Genomic DNA, 15563 nt, shown 5'->3' with positions numbered 1-15563 from the left:
AGCTGGTGGGAAACCACATTTCTGCCAGTCATGTATAAGAATTGATAATTTTTATCTTTTCTCCTCTTGATTGGTTTTTCCCTGGCCTCAGATAATTTCTTAAGACTTATTCACAGATCATTACTACCTGGAGACTTGCAGATGCTCACCAGATTTTCAGAGCCTTCTCTTTGCAGTTGTCTTCTCTGGTATTCTGCCCTGCAAACTCCAGCTCCCTTTCCTTCACACACTACGATCTTGGTCTGTTCAACTTAGGGAAACTTCCAGGGTTTACCTTGGTTCCCCATCTTAGAACTGCAGTTTGGAAAATCTAGGCAGTAATTTTGGATTACCTACTTTGTTTTCTCTCTCTCGGGGTGTACTGTTCTTATATCCAGTGTATGAAACCACTGTTTCATATATTTTGTTCTGTTTATCATTGTTTCAGGTAAGTGGGTAAAGCCAGTTTCTATTACTCCATCTTGGTGTAAGTGGATGTTTTCTGTGTTGTTTTTAGTGTACATTATGTATTACTACAGTAGTTCACGTATTTTGGTAGGTTCCTGTTCTTCTAAAATATATTTGATAACCAAGATTGTGTAGTCTTGCTACTCAAAGTATAGTCCTTGATAATACCTGGGAACTTGTTAGGCAGAATCTCTAGCCCCACCCTGTAACTGCTGCTTCAGAATCTACATTTTAATAAGATCACCAGGTGATGAATATTAATGTTTGATAGGCACTGGACCATTCTAAAAGTGGATGGATGGTGCTCATTGATGTGGATGGCATTTTGCAATCTCTTGTAGATTGACTCTTTTGGTTTAACTTTTACAATTTATAACATATTTCTCTATGACTTTTCCAGTGGAGTAGCTGAATTAGGTACTCTTAACAGGAGATAAAGAGTAAAGAAGACTGTAGAGAAAAGAAACATAAAAAATGGCACCAATCATCCTGTTCATCAGCCATTTCACCTTGGCATGGTGGTTGTCTTGGTCTATTTTCTGTTGCTATATTCTGCTATAACAGAATACCACAGACTGGGTAATTTATAAAGAAAGGAAGTTTATTTAGCTCATAGTTCTGGAAGCTGAGAAAACCAAGAGCATGACACAGGCCTCTGGCGAGAGTCATCCCATGGCAAGAAAGGGAGAGGAAATCGGGCCGAACTTGTCCTTTTAACTGGGGCCCATCCCCTTGATAATCCCCTCCCAAGATAATATAATTAGTATATTCATGAAGATGGAGCTTTCGTGACCTCATCACCTCTTAAAGGCCCTACTTCCAAATACCATTACTTTGGCAATTAAATTTCTACATACATTTTGTAGGGGCCATTTAAATCATAGCAGTGGTCAAAATAATTCATGAATCCTGGAATATTTTTTTCCTTATCTGGTTATCTTATTTATTATTAGTTCCTTCCAGACCTTGGCTTATCAGATCATTGTATTATTAATTCCTAATTCCGTCATCTGTCTCATTTTCAGATTTGTTTTTATTGATTTTTTTCCCTTGTCATTACAGGTTATATTTTCCTGCTTCTTTGCATACCTTGCACTTTTTTATTGATACTAAAACATTGTGAATTTTACCTTGTTGGGTGCTGAATAATTTTGTATTCCTGGTCAGGGCTTATCTGGTCACTGTATTCATTCCTTTCAGACCTTGACTTAGCTGTGTAAGTCTCAGTTTTTCTCTTTGTTGAGTTAGAGGAGTGAAGTTTGTATCTTATACTGTCATCTCAGCAGTATCAGCCAGTTGCAGAGTAGTCTTTATCTGTTTCTCAGCCTTAAACACATTATGGTTCTCTATCACCCTAGTTATGTTCCGTGGAATTTCTTAAGAGTCCACTCCTGTTCAGAAGGTGCTTAAGTCACAAACCAGTTTCCTCCTAAGGCACAGGTATAGAAGAAGAGGTTTGACTACTCTTAGTTCAATTATTTTTTCACTTAGAGAAATTAATTTAATTGCAGTATGTTTGGTGCTTTATGCATTTAAAGCCAGCATATGTATACTAATTCAAATTTTGGCCATTAGTGTAACCTTGCTTTCATTTTTCCTACAAGAGGAGAGATTTTTCTGAAGAGGAAGTTTTCATATAGATATACTGAAACCTGCTCTAAAACTTGGGCTAGGAAATCATAAAGAGAATTTAAGAAATTCACCAGGATTGTAGATACTTGAAAACCCGTTGAGGTTCGCTGTGGAAAACAGTCTGGCAGTTCTTCAAAAAGTTACATGTAGAATTATCATATGACCCAGCAATTCTACTCCTAGATTTGTACCCCCCAAATAATTGATAACAGGTACCTAAACGAATCTTCACAGCAGCACTATTCACAATAGCCAGAAGGTAGAAACAATCCAGATGTCCATCAGTGAATGATGAATGGATAAATAAGTTGTGGTATATCCAGACAGTGGAATATTACTCAGCCATAAAAAGGAATGAAGTGCTGATACATGCTTAAAAACATTATGCCTACTAAAAGAAGTTGGAGTCAAAAAATTGCTTTATTGTATGATTCCATTTATGTGAAATATCCAGAATAGGTAAATCCATAGAGAAAGAAAGCATATTGGTGGGGGCCAGGGACTGGTGAGAGGAGGGGAGTAAAGAATAACTGCTTAGTGAGTACAGAGTGTTTTGGGAGATGATTAAAGTACTGGAATTAGATGGAAGTACTGGTTGTGTAACACTATGAATGTACTAAATGCCACTGAAATATACACTTTAAAATGGTTAATTTTATGTTATGTGAATTTCACTTCAATAAAAAGTAAACCTGATTAGGTACATAATTGTATATGCACACCAGATGTTACAATTTCAAGGAGTGGTTCGTGGATCTCACATAAAGATTTTCCCTAGTAATTAAAGGACTTTAGGTAAACTCCTACTTCAGCTCTTAACTGTAGCAGGGTACAACATTTTATTTATAAACCTGCTACTAGGACTAACATGTTGGTATCAGGTTGTTTAGGTATGTAAACCAAATACTTTTTCTGACACTGCTGATTTTTTTATTCTGTGTGAATAGCTTTATTATATAATTTACTTACCATTAAATTTGTCTATCATAAATATGTAGTTGAGTGAGTTTTAGTAAATCAGTACAATTGTGCACCCTTACCAGTTTTAAAAAACATCTATTCAGTTCTCTTGTGTGTATTTGCATTCAAACCCATTCCTATCTCTAGCCACAGGCAAACACTGATCATCTTTTGGCCATTATAATACTGATGTAAAAACATTCATGTGCAAGTCTTTAAGTGGACCTATGTTTTCATTTCTCTTAGGTAAGGTAGATACCTAGGAATGTAATTGCTGTATTTTATGGAAAATATGTATTTAACTGTTGAGGAGACTGCTGAACTATTTTTTAATGTGGCTGTACCATTTTATATTCCTACCAGAAATGTATGAGGGTGCCAGTTTCTCTGCATCCTTGCCTACTCTTGGTATTGTCTTTTTTTATTATACCCATTTCAGTGATGTCACAGAGTAGTTTTAATGTGCATTTCTGTGATGACTAAGGATGTTAAGCATCATTTCATGTTTATCATTGCTTTATATATCTTTGAATTGTTTATTTCAGTCTTGCTGGTGTATTAAATTGGGTTGTTGGTCTTAATTGCATTGTAAGATTTCTTTATTAGCATACAAGTTTTTTTAAAAGCAGAGGTGATTTATAAGTATGTTTTTCATTCTGTGACTTGTCTCAGTTTTCTTGATGACTATCTTTTGTAGAGAAAGCATTTTAATTTAAATGTTTAATTTCTTAATATTTTATAGAGTGATCATACAATTGGTATACCTAAGAATTACCTAATTGTGATTTTGCCTATCCCAAAATCACAAATATTTTCTTCTTCATTTTCCTTTTGCAATTTCATAGTATTAGCTCTTCCATTTAGATCTGTGATTCTTCTCAAGTTAGTTTTCCTGTAAGATGTGAGGAAAGGGTCTCAATTTACTTTTTTGTATTTGGATATACAGTTGTTCCAATTGAAAGTACTATCTTTTCCCATTGAATTGAATTCTGAGTAAATTACCCGTAAATTGTGTTGGATTATTTCTGGACTTTCTGTTATGTCTTTACACTAGTACACTATTTTGATTACTGTGGCTTTATAGTAGGTATTGATATTAGGTAATGAGAATCTTATAACTTCATTCTTTCTAAAAACTGGGCACTTCTAGGTCTTTTGTATTTCCAATAGCATTTTAAGATTAGCTTGTGAATTTCCAACCAGAAAGCCCATTTTAATTTTGATAGGGATTTTATTGAACTTATAAATTAATTTGGGGAAAATTATCATTTTAACAATACTGACTCTTTCAATCCATGAAAATGGTATATTTCTCCATTATGTAGGTCAACTTTAATTTCTGTTAGCAACATTTTGCAGTTTTCAGTGTATAGGTATTATACATGTTTTCTTAAACCTGTTCCCAAGTATTTCTGTTTATGCTATTGTGAATCACATTTTTTCTTTTTTTTTTGTATTTTTTTTTTTTTAATACTTTAAGTTCTAGGGTACGTATGCACAACGTGCAAGTTTGTTACATAAGTATACATGTGCCATGTTGGTGTGCTGCACCCATTAACTCGTCATTTACATTAGGTATATCACCTAATGCTCTCCCTCCTCCTTCCACCCTCCCCACAATAGGCCCCGGTATGTGATGCTCCCCTTCCTGTGTCCAAGTGATCTCGTTGTTCAATTCCCACCTATGAGTGAGAACATGCGGTGTTTGGTTTTCTGTTCTTGCGATAGTTTGCTGAGAATGATGGTTTCCAGCTGCATCCATGTCCCTACAAAGGACACAAACTCATCCTTTTTTAAAACGGCTCCTTAGTATTCCATGATTAGTATATGTGCCACATCTTCTTAATCCGGTCTGTCACTGATGGACATTTGGGTTGATTCCAAGTGTTTGCTGTTGTGAATAGTGCTGCAGTAAACTCACGTGTGCATGTGTCTTTATAGCAGCATGATTTATAATCCTTTGAGTATATACCCAGTAATGGGATGGCTGAGTCAAATGGTGTTTCTAGTTCTAGATCCTTGAGGAATCGCCATACTGTTTTCCACAATGGTTGAACTAGTTTACAGTCCCACCAACAGTGTAAAAGTGTTCCTATTTCTCCACATCCTCTCCAGCACCTGTTGTTTCCTGACTTCTTAATGATTGCCATTCTAACTGGTGTGAGATGGTATCTCATTGTGGTTTTGATTTGCATTTCTCTGATGGCCAGTGATGATGAGCATTTTTTCATGTGTCTGTTGGCCGTATGAATGTCTTCTTTTGCGAAGTGTCTGTTCCTATCCTTTGCCCACTTTTTGATGGGGTTGTTTATTTTTTTCTTGTAAATTTGTTTGAGTTCTTTGTAGATTCTGGATATTAGCCCTTTGTCAGATGAGTAGATTGCAAAAATTTTCTCCCATTCTGTAGGTTGCCTGTTCACTCTGATGGTAGTTTCTTTTGCTGTGCAGAAGCTCTTTAGTTTAATTAGATCCCGTTTGTCAATTTTGGCTTTTGTTGCCATTGCTTTTGGTGTTTTAGACCTGAAGTCCTTGCCCATGCCTATATCCTGAATGGTATTACCTAGGTTTTCTTCTAGAGTTTTTATGGTTTTAGGTCTAACATTTAAGTCTCTAATCCATCTTGAATTGATTTTTGTGTAAGGAGTAAGGAAAGGATCCAGTTTCAGCTTTCTACTTATGGCTAGCCAATTTTCCCAGCGCCATTTATTAAATAGGGAATCCTTTCCCCATTTCTTGTTTTTGTCAGGTTTGTCAAAGATCAGATGGTTTTAGATGTGTGGTATTATTTCTGAGGGCTCTGTTCTGTTCCATTGGTCTATATCTCTGTTTTGGTACCAGTACCATGCTGTTTTGGTTACTGTAGCCTTGTAGTGTATTTTGAAGTCAGGTAGCATGATGCCTCCAGCTTTGTTCTTTTGGCTTAGGATGGTCTTGGCAATGCGGGGTCTTTTTTGGTTCCATGTAAACTTTAAAGCAATTTTTTCCAATTCTGTGAAGAAAGCCATTGGTAGCTTAATGGGGATGGCATTGAATCTATCAATTACCTTGGGCAGTATGGCCATTTTCACAATATTGATTCTTCCTATCCATGAGCATGGTATGTTCTTCCATTTGTTTGTGTCCTCTTATTTCACTGAGCAGTGGTTTGTACTTCTCCTTGAAGAGGTCCTTTATATCTCTTGAAAGTTGGATTCCTAGGTATTTTATTCTCTTTGAAGCAATTGTGAATGGGAGTTCATTCATGATTTGGCTCCCTGTTTGTCTGTTACTGGTGTATAAGAATGCTTGTGATTTTTGCACATTGATTTTGTATCCTGAGACTTTGCTGAAGTTGCTTATCAGCTTAAGGAGATTTGGGGCTGAGATGATGGGGTTTTCTAAATATACAATCATGTCATCTGCAAACAGGGACAATTTGACTTCTTTTCCTAACTGAATACCCTTGATTTCTTTCTCTTGCCTGATTGCCCTAGCCAGAACTTCCAACACTATGTTGAATAGGAGTGGTGAGAGAGGGCATCCCTGTCTTGTGCCAGTTTTCAAAGGGAATACTTCCAGTTTTTGCCCTTTCAGTATGATATTGGCTGTCGGTTTGTCATAAATAGCCCTTATTATTTTGAGATACGTTCCATCAATACCAAATATATTGAGAGTTTTTAGCATGAAGGACTGTTGAATTTTGTCAAAGGCCTTTTCTTCATGTATTGAGATAATCATGTGGTTTTTGTCTTTGGTTCTGTTTATATGCTGGATTACATTTATTGATTTGCGTATGTTGAACCAGCCTTGCATCCCAAGGATGAAGCCCACTTGATCATGGTGGATAAGCTTTTTGATGTGCTGCTGGATTTGGTTTGCCAGTATTTTATTGAGGATTTTTGCATCGATGTTCATCAGGGATATTGGTCTAAAATTCTCTGTTTTTGTTGTGTCTCTGCCAGGCTTTGGTATCAGGATGATGTTGGCCTCATAAAATGAGTTAGGGAGGATTCCCTCTTTTTCTATTGATTGGAATAGTTTCAGAAGGAATGGTACTAGCTCCTCCTTGTACCTCTGGTAGAATACGGCTGTGAATCCATCTGGTCCTGGCCTTTTTTTGGTTGGTAGGCTATTAATTATTGCCTCAATTTCAGAGCCTGCTATTGGTCTATTCAGGGATTCAACTTCTTCCTGGTTTAGTCTTGAGATAGTGTAAGTGTCCAGGAAATTATCCATTTCTTCAAGGTTTTCTAGTTTATTTGCGTAGAGGTGTTTATAGTATTCTCTGATGGTAGTTTGTATTTCTGTGGGGTTGGTGGTGATATCCCCTTTATTGTTTTTTATTGCATCTATTTGATTCTTCTCTCTTTTCTTCTTTATTAGTCTTGCTAGCGGTCTATCATTTTTGTTGACCTTTTCAAAAAACCAACTCCTGGATTCATTGATGTTTTGAGGGTTTTTTGTGTCTCTGTCTCCTTCAGTTCTGCTCTGATCTTAGTTATTTCTTGCCTTCTGCTAGCTTTTGAATGTGTTTGCCCTTGCTTCTCTAGTTCTTTTAATTGTGATGTTAGGGTGTCGATTTTAGATCTTTCCTGCTTTCTCTTGTGGGCATTTAGTGCTATAAATTTCCCTCTACACACTGCTTTAAATGTGTCCCAGAGATTCTGGTATGTTGTATCTTTGTCCTCATTGGTTTCAAAGAACATCTTTATGTCTGCCTTAATTTCATTGTGTACCCAGTAGTCATTCAGGAGCATGTTGTTCAGTTTCCATGTAGTTGAGCAATTTTGATTGAGTTTTTTATTCCTGAGTTCTAGTTTGATTGCACTGTGGTCTGAGAGATAGTTTGTTATAATTTCTGTTCTTTTACATTTGCTAAGGAGTGCTTTACTTCCAACTATGTGGTCAAATTTTGGAATAAGTGCGATGTGGTGCCGAGAAGAATGTATATTCTGTTGATTTCGGATGGAGAGTTCTGTAGATGTCTATTAGGTCCGCTTGGTGCAGAGTTAAGTTCAATTCCTGGATATCCTTGTTAACTTTCTGTCTCGTTGATCTGTCTAATATTGACAGTGGGGTGTTGAAGTCTGCCATTATTATTGCATGGGAGTCTAAGTCTCTTTGTATGTCTCTAAGGACTTGCTTTATGAATCTGGGTGCTCCTATATTGGGTGCATATATATTTAGGATAGTTAGCTCTTCTTGATGAATTGATCCCTTTACCCTTATGTAATGGCCTTCTTTGTCTCTTTTGATCTTTGATGGTTTAAAGTCTATTTTATCAGAGACTAGGATTGCAACCCCTGCTTTTTTTTGTTTTCCATTTGCTTGGTAGATCTTCCTCCATCCCTTTATGTTGAGCCTATGTGTGTCTCTGCATGTGAGACTTGTCTTCTGAATACAGCAAACTGATGGGTCTTGACTCTTTATCCAATTTGTCAGTCTGTGTCTCTTAATTGGGCCATTTAGTTCATTTACATTTAAGGTTAATACTGTTATGTGTGAACTTGATCCTGTCATTATGATATTAGCTGGTTATTTTGCTCGTTAGTTGATGCAGTTTCTTCCTAGCATCGATGGTCTTTACATTTTGCAATGTTTTTGCAATGGCTGGTACCTATTGTTCCTTTTCATGTTTAGTGCTTCCATCAGGATCTCTTGTAGGGCAGGCCTGGTGGTGACAAAATCTCTAAGCATTTGCTTGTCTGTAAAGGATTTTATTTCTCCTTCACTTATGAAACCTAGTTTGGCTGGATATGAAATTTTGGGTTGAAAATTCTTTTCTTTAAGAATGTTGAATATTGGCCCCTAGTCTCTTCTGGCTTGTAGAGTTTCTGCTGAGAGATCTGCTGTTATTCTGATGGGCTTCCCTTTGTGGGTAACCCCACCTTTCTCTCTGGCTGCCCTTAACGTGTTTTCCTTCATTTCAACTTTGGTGACTCTGACCATTATGTGTCTTGGAGTTGCTCTTCTCGAGGATTATCTTTGTGGCATTCTCTGTTTTTCCTGAGTTTGAATGTTGGCCTGCCTTACTAGGTTGGGGAAGTTCTCCTGGATGATATCCTGCAGAGTGTTTTCCAACTTGAATACATTTTCCCCATCACTTTCAGGCACACCAATCAGACGTAGATTTGGTCTTTTCACATAATCCCATATTTCTTGGAGGCTTTGTTCATTTCTTTTTCCTGTTTTTTCTCTGCACTTCTCTACTCGCTTCATTTCATTCATTTGATCTTCAATCACTCATACTCTTTCTTCCGGTTGATCAAGTCGGTTACTGAAGCTTGTGCACTTGTCACGTAGTTCTCATGTCATGGTTTTAATCTCTATCAGTTCGTTTATGGTCTTCTCTGCATTGATTATTCTAGTTATCCATTCTTCCATTCTTTTTTCAAAGTTTTTAGTGTCTTTGCACTGGGTACGTAGTTCCTCCTTTAGCTCTGAGAAGTTTGATCGACTGAAGCCTTCTTCTCTCAACTTGTAAAAGTCATTCTCCATCCAGCTTTGTTCCATTGCTGGTGATGAGCTGCGTTCCTTAGGCGGGGGAGATGCGCTCTGATTTCTTGAATTTCCAGCTTTTCTGCACTGCTTTTTCCCCATCTTCGTGGTTTTATCTGCCTTTGGTCTTTGATGATGGTGACATACTGATGGGATTTTTTTGTGGGTGTCCTTTCTGTTTGTTAGTTTTCCTTCTAACAGTCAGGACCCTCAGCTGCAGATCTGTTGGAGTTTGCTTGAGGTCCACTCCAGACCCGGTTTGCCTGGGTATCAGCAGTAGAGGCTGCAGAAGATAGAATATTGCTGAACAGCAAGTGTTGCTGTCTGATTCTTGCTGTGGAAGCTTCGTCTCAGAGGTGTACCCAGCCGTGTGAGGTGTGAGGTGTGGGTCTGCACCTAGTGGGGGATGTCTCCCAGTTAGGCTACTCAGGGGTCAGAGACCCACTTGAGCAGGCAGTCTGTCTGTTCTCAGATCTCAGCCTCCATGCTGGGAGAACCACTGCTCTCTTCAAAGCTGTCAGACAGGGACATTTACATCTGCAGAGGTTTCTGCTGCCTTTTGTTTAGCTATGCCCTGTCCCCAGCGGAGGAGTCTACAGAGGCAGGCAGGCCTCCTTGAGCTGTGGTGGGCTCCACCCAATTCGAGCTTCCCAGCGGCTTTGTTTACCTACTTAAGCCTCAGCAATGGCAGGCGCCCCTCCCCCAGCCTGGCTGCCGCCTTGCAGTTAGATCTCAGACTCCTGTGCTATCAATGAGGGAGGCTCCGTGGGCGTGGGACCCTCTGGGCCAGGTGTGGGATATAATCTCCTGGTGTGCCGTTTGCTAAGACCCTTGGTAAAGCACAGTATTAGGGTGGGAGTTAACCGATTTTCCAGGTGTTGTGTGTCTCAGTTTCCCTTGGTAGGAAAAGGAATTCCCTTCCCCCTTGCCCTTCCCAGGTGAGGCGATGCCTCATCCTGCTTTAGCTCTCTCTGGTCGGGCTGCACCCACTGACCAGCATGGGCTGTCTGACACGCCCCAGTGAGATGAACCCCGTACCTCGGTTGAAAATGCAGAAATCACCCGTCTTCTGTGTCACTCAGGGGAGCTGGAGGCTGGAGGTGTTCTTATTTGGCCATCTTGGGTGCCACCTCCACATTTTTCCTTAAGGTTATATTTGGATTGCCAATAGCGTGTATATTGAAATACAGTTTGTTGTTTTTTTTTTTTTGAGACGGAGTCCTGCTCTGTCGCCCAGGCTGGAGTGCTGTGGCGCGATATCGGCTCACTGCAATCTCCGCCTCCTGGGTTCATGCCATTCTCCTGCAGCAGCCTCCCGAGTAGCTGGGACTACAGGCGTCTGCCACCTCGCCCGGCTAATTTTTTTTGTATTTTTTAGTAAAGACGGGATTTCACAGTGTTAGCCTGGATGGCCGCCATCTCCTGACCTCATGATCCACCCGCCTTGGCCTCCCAAAGTGCTGGGATTACAGGCGTGAGCCACCGCGCCCGGCCTATATATTGATATTTTATCCAGCAACCTCATTATGTTTCCTTAAGTTTTATTAACTTTTTTGTACATTCCATATGACTTTTCTATAGATGGTAACATTGCCTGTGAAAAAAGACAGTTTTACTTCTTTTTCAATATGTGTGTCTTTTTTATTGCATTGGCAATATCTAGTACAATATTGGATAGTAGTGAGAGTGGACATCCTTGCCTTATTTCTGATATGAGGAAGAAAACGTTCAGTCTTTCAACATTAATTATGATATTAGCTGTTTTTCGCTGGTTGCTCTTTATGAGAATGAGTTTGTTTCTTTCTGGTCTTAGTAGGGAATAAATGAAAGTAAACAAAAAATTGAGAGTTTTTATCAAAATATGTTGTATTTTGTGAAATGAATTTTTACATCTATTGAGGAAATCATGTGGTATTAGCTTTTTATTCTCTTAGAGTACTATATTAAATTTTCTGATTTTTAAACCAACCTTGTATTCCTGGACTAAATCTGGTTGTTTATGGCAGATGATCATTTGTGTATGTTGCCAATTTCAGTTTGCCAGTACGGTTGTCACTCATTATCCAAGGAGGATTGGTTCCCAGACCCCCTCATATAGCAGAATCCACAGAAGCTCAAATTTCTGCAGTAGGCCCTGTGGAACCTTCAGATATGAATAGTTGTCTCTCCGTATCCATGGGTTCCTCATTTTGCAAATACAGTAGTATATTTTCAGTCCTCAGAACCTGCATGTGTAGGGAGCTGACTCTGTTTTATTCTAGGCTTTTGTGTCATCATGAGGATTAATGGTATGTCATTTTCTTATAAAGTCTTTAGCATTGGTGTCAGAGTATTACTGATCTCTTAAAGTAAACTGGAAGCTGGAAGTGTTCCCTCCTGGTCTGTTTTCTGTAAGGCTTTGTGTATTTGGCATACTTCTTAAATGTTTGATAGAATTCACTAGTGAAGCCATTTAAGCCTAGGCATTTCTTTGTGGGAAGATTTTTAGTTCCTAATTTAATTTCCCGTTTATTAAAGCCAATTTTGGTATACCGTGTCTATCCAGAAATTTCTTTTTTTCTTTTATGAGACAGAGTCTCAACCAGGTTGGAATGCAGTGGCATGATTATGGCTCACTACAGCCTCAACTTCCCAGGCTCAGTTGATGCTCCCACCTCAGCCTCCTTGGTAGCTGGGAGTACAGACATGTGCTGCCACACCCAGCTAATTTTTAAATTTTATTTATTTATTTAATTTTGATTTTGATTTTTTTTTTTTTTTTTTTTTTTTGTAGAGACAACAGGGTCTGTGTTGGCCAGACTGGTCTTGAACTTCTGGGCTCAAGCAGTCCTCCTGCCTCAGCCTCCCAAAGTGCTAGGATTACAGGTGCGAGCCACCACACCTGGCCAAGTATATACTTTTTTTTTAAGAGATGGGATTTCGCCATGATGCCCAGGCTGCTCTTGAACACCTAGGCTCAGCAATTCCCCCGTCTCTGCCTTCCAAAGTGCTGAGATTACAGCTGTGAGCCACTGTGCCTGGTGTAGAAATTTCTTGAAGTTTTAGATAATTCTTTATGTTTAATATAAGTTTTTCTATAAAACTATAAAATTTCCCTCTTAGTACTGCTTAAAATGCATCCTGTAAACTGATAATACTGTGTTTCATTTTCATTCCATTTTTTCATTTCTCTTGGTGCCCTCGTATGTTGTTTACTTTTCAAACATGATTTTCCATATACTTAGCCATTTGTTATTTCTAATTTAATTTGTGCTTAGAGAAAATACTTCATGAAATTTCAGTAATTTAACTTAATGATTGATTTGGTTGGATTTATATTTGCCTTTTGTTGTTGGTTTTGGGAGTCTTTTGGTATATTTCTCATGGTTTTTTTAATCCTTATTTTTACTCCTTTACTTCTATTCTGTTTAACAAATATCTTTTAGTGTACCATTTTAATTTCTCTTTTGACTTTTTAGCTTTCTTTGAGTTATGTTTTTAGTGGTTATTTTGGGGCTTATAGTGTTCAGGTTTAACTAAATCACAATCACAATTTATGGAAAATACTGAAAACTTGCCCTAATATTTTCTTCTCATTTTTATACTATTTAATACTCTCTTACATATTTCAACTACATATGCTGTAAATCTAGTAATACGGTATCTGTAATACAATATAATCATAGCTTTAAATTGTGTTTTCTAAAAATATTAAATGATAAAAGTTTTATATATGCTTTTATATACATAAATAGTCTTAATTGTTCTGTTTTATGGTTTTGTTTCTTTTCAGTTTGAAGGGTTTTTAACAAATATGTCTTACAGAGTAGTTTTATTTTGCTTTCATTTTTGAAGGACAGTGTCACTGGATATAGAGTTCCTGGTTGACAGATTTTTTTCCCCTTCAACTCCAGATACATTATTCTACTGATAACTGTTTCATTCTACTCCATTGTTTCTGGTGAGAAGTCAGCCTTAATTATGTTGTTCTCTTTTATGTGTTGAGTTTTTCTGTTGCAGTTTTTCAAAGACTCTCTTTGGCTTTGTCATTTAGCAGTTTATGATGTTTCTAGGTATGGTTCTTTTTTGCTTTTTCCTCCTGTGTTAATTGAGCTTCTTGGATCTGTAGAGTAATGTCTTTTAAACAAATGAAATTTTTTATTGTTACTTTTTTTTCCTACCTCTGTCTCATTTTGGAATTTCCTTTGGGATACTTGAGGATGTCTTGCAGATCTCTAAGTGTCTCTTTTTCTTCTATTTCTTTTTCTCTTCAGATTTGATAATTTATCTCAATTTATCTTCATGTTCATTGATAACAGTCATCACAGATCTGCTTTTGGGCCCATCTAGTGAATTTTTCCCAGGCTGGAGTACAGTGACGTGATGTTGGCTCACTGCAACCTCCACCTCCTGGATTCAAGCAGTTCTCCTTCTTCAGCCTGCCAAGTAGCTGAGATTACAAATGTACCCCACCACACCTGACTAATTTTTGTATTTTAAGTAGAGACAGCGTTTCCCCATGTTGGCCAGTCTGGTCTCGAACTCCTGGCCTCATGTGATCCACCCACCTCAGCCTCCCTAAATGCTAAGATTATAGGTGTGAGCCACTGCACCCGGCCTAATCTATAGACTTTCCATTTGATTATGTTGTTAATAGTTTTGGTTCCTTTTTGAGACAATTTCTTGTGACTGCTTCTTTTTTCCTACATGCGGATCATACTTTCCTGTTTCTTTTTATACCTTGCAATTTTTTTTCTTGAAAAGTTTAGATAATGTATGTAGCATTTCTGTTTCATGTATATTTCTTAAAATTCATATTTGATGTTTAGACAACTTCCCGATTTTTAAAAAAATGCTTATTTCACTATTTTGGGGGATGACTGGGATGAATGTTATTTTTATTTCCCCAAATACATTATAATAAGCCTATTCTGGGCAGGAGCTGAATAATGAGGATCTACTATAATGTTAAATTTAATGATGATGTCATTGTCTATATTTAAAGAACAACAAAACTGCTCTATTGTGTTCTGCTAATAGCTATGGAAAAAATTTTCCGTAATCAGAACCTACCATAATTTTCAGAGGACTGACTTGTTAACTGTTATGTGTGGGCAAAGAATACATATAGATGAACTTATTTGTGAAACTTGAGGAAACACTTCATTCTCCAGGGGCTATAAGCACTTTATCATCTGTGTATGTATGAACAGAGGCTCTGAACTTTTGTAGACCCATCTTAGAACCATAGGTGTTTTCCTTGCAAGAAATAGGGTAAATGTTAGTGATCTATTAGTATTAGTGATTAAGTGACTAGAGTTAAAATGGTTTTAGATCACTCTATGTCATATTTATTATAATTATTAGTATAATAGATATGGTGTTACTGTTCTTCAAAGTCCATTCAAGATAAGTAATTAGGGAAAATTTGGACACAATTTAAATATTAACAGAATTTTTAAAGTCATAATTTAAAGGAAAAGTTTTATGATTATTTGTTTTCACATTTGTAGGTATGCCATCGCATTGGCCTTAAGGGAAAAGCAGCGTGTAATATTTACCAGCCCAATTAAGGCTCTGAGTAACCAAAAATACCGTGAAATGTATGAAGAATTTCAAGACGTTGGTTTGATGACTGGTGATGTTACTATTAATCCTACGGCATCTTGTCTTGTTATGACCACAGAGGTAATTCATATAGTGCCTCATCTGACTTCGTTTTTAATTAAATTAATGTGACTATTCAGTTAAAACGTGATGTTTTATTGGTTGCTCTACTTAAGTATAATACTTTATTTTCTCATTAGACTTAGGCAAAATGGATAAAATTTATCTTAAAATGTTCTGATAATATTAAATTTCTACATTACCATACTTTGTTATTTGTCTCATAGATAACATTTTTTCTTCAAGTATTTTTAAAGTTTATTACTGTCGGTGACATGACAATATTTTATTGGTTTTATATACATAGTTTTAAGGATTTGAATATGTAGTTTTATGTAAATAGTGACTCTTCATGTGACTTTGCCTTCTATATCTGAGTGTTGATACAAGTAGACGAGTAA

General features: G+C 37.4%; 1 protein-coding gene and 1 long non-coding RNA gene across 2 annotated transcripts in view; one reads left to right on the top strand and one right to left on the bottom strand.

The window, feature by feature from the left end:
• The window catches only part of MTREX (Mtr4 exosome RNA helicase), a 126627-nt gene that overhangs the window by 24969 nt on the left and 86095 nt on the right, over positions 1-15563 (top strand). Inside the window, exon 6 of the mRNA XM_011771936.3 lies at positions 15009-15183. Coding sequence (XP_011770238.1) covers positions 15009-15183 — 175 coding nt within the window. The remainder of the gene's footprint in view (positions 1-15008; positions 15184-15563) is intronic.
• The window catches only part of LOC139363880 (uncharacterized), a 55115-nt gene that overhangs the window by 24444 nt on the left and 15108 nt on the right, over positions 1-15563 (bottom strand). The gene's annotated exons all lie outside the window — the stretch shown is intronic.

The sequence above is a fragment of the Macaca nemestrina genome, chromosome 6 (assembly GCF_043159975.1).
Source record: "Macaca nemestrina isolate mMacNem1 chromosome 6, mMacNem.hap1, whole genome shotgun sequence".
NCBI classification, from domain to species: Eukaryota; Metazoa; Chordata; class Mammalia; order Primates; family Cercopithecidae; genus Macaca; species Macaca nemestrina.
Note: the sequence above shows the minus strand (reverse complement) of the source record. Positions and strands in the feature narration are given on the sequence as shown.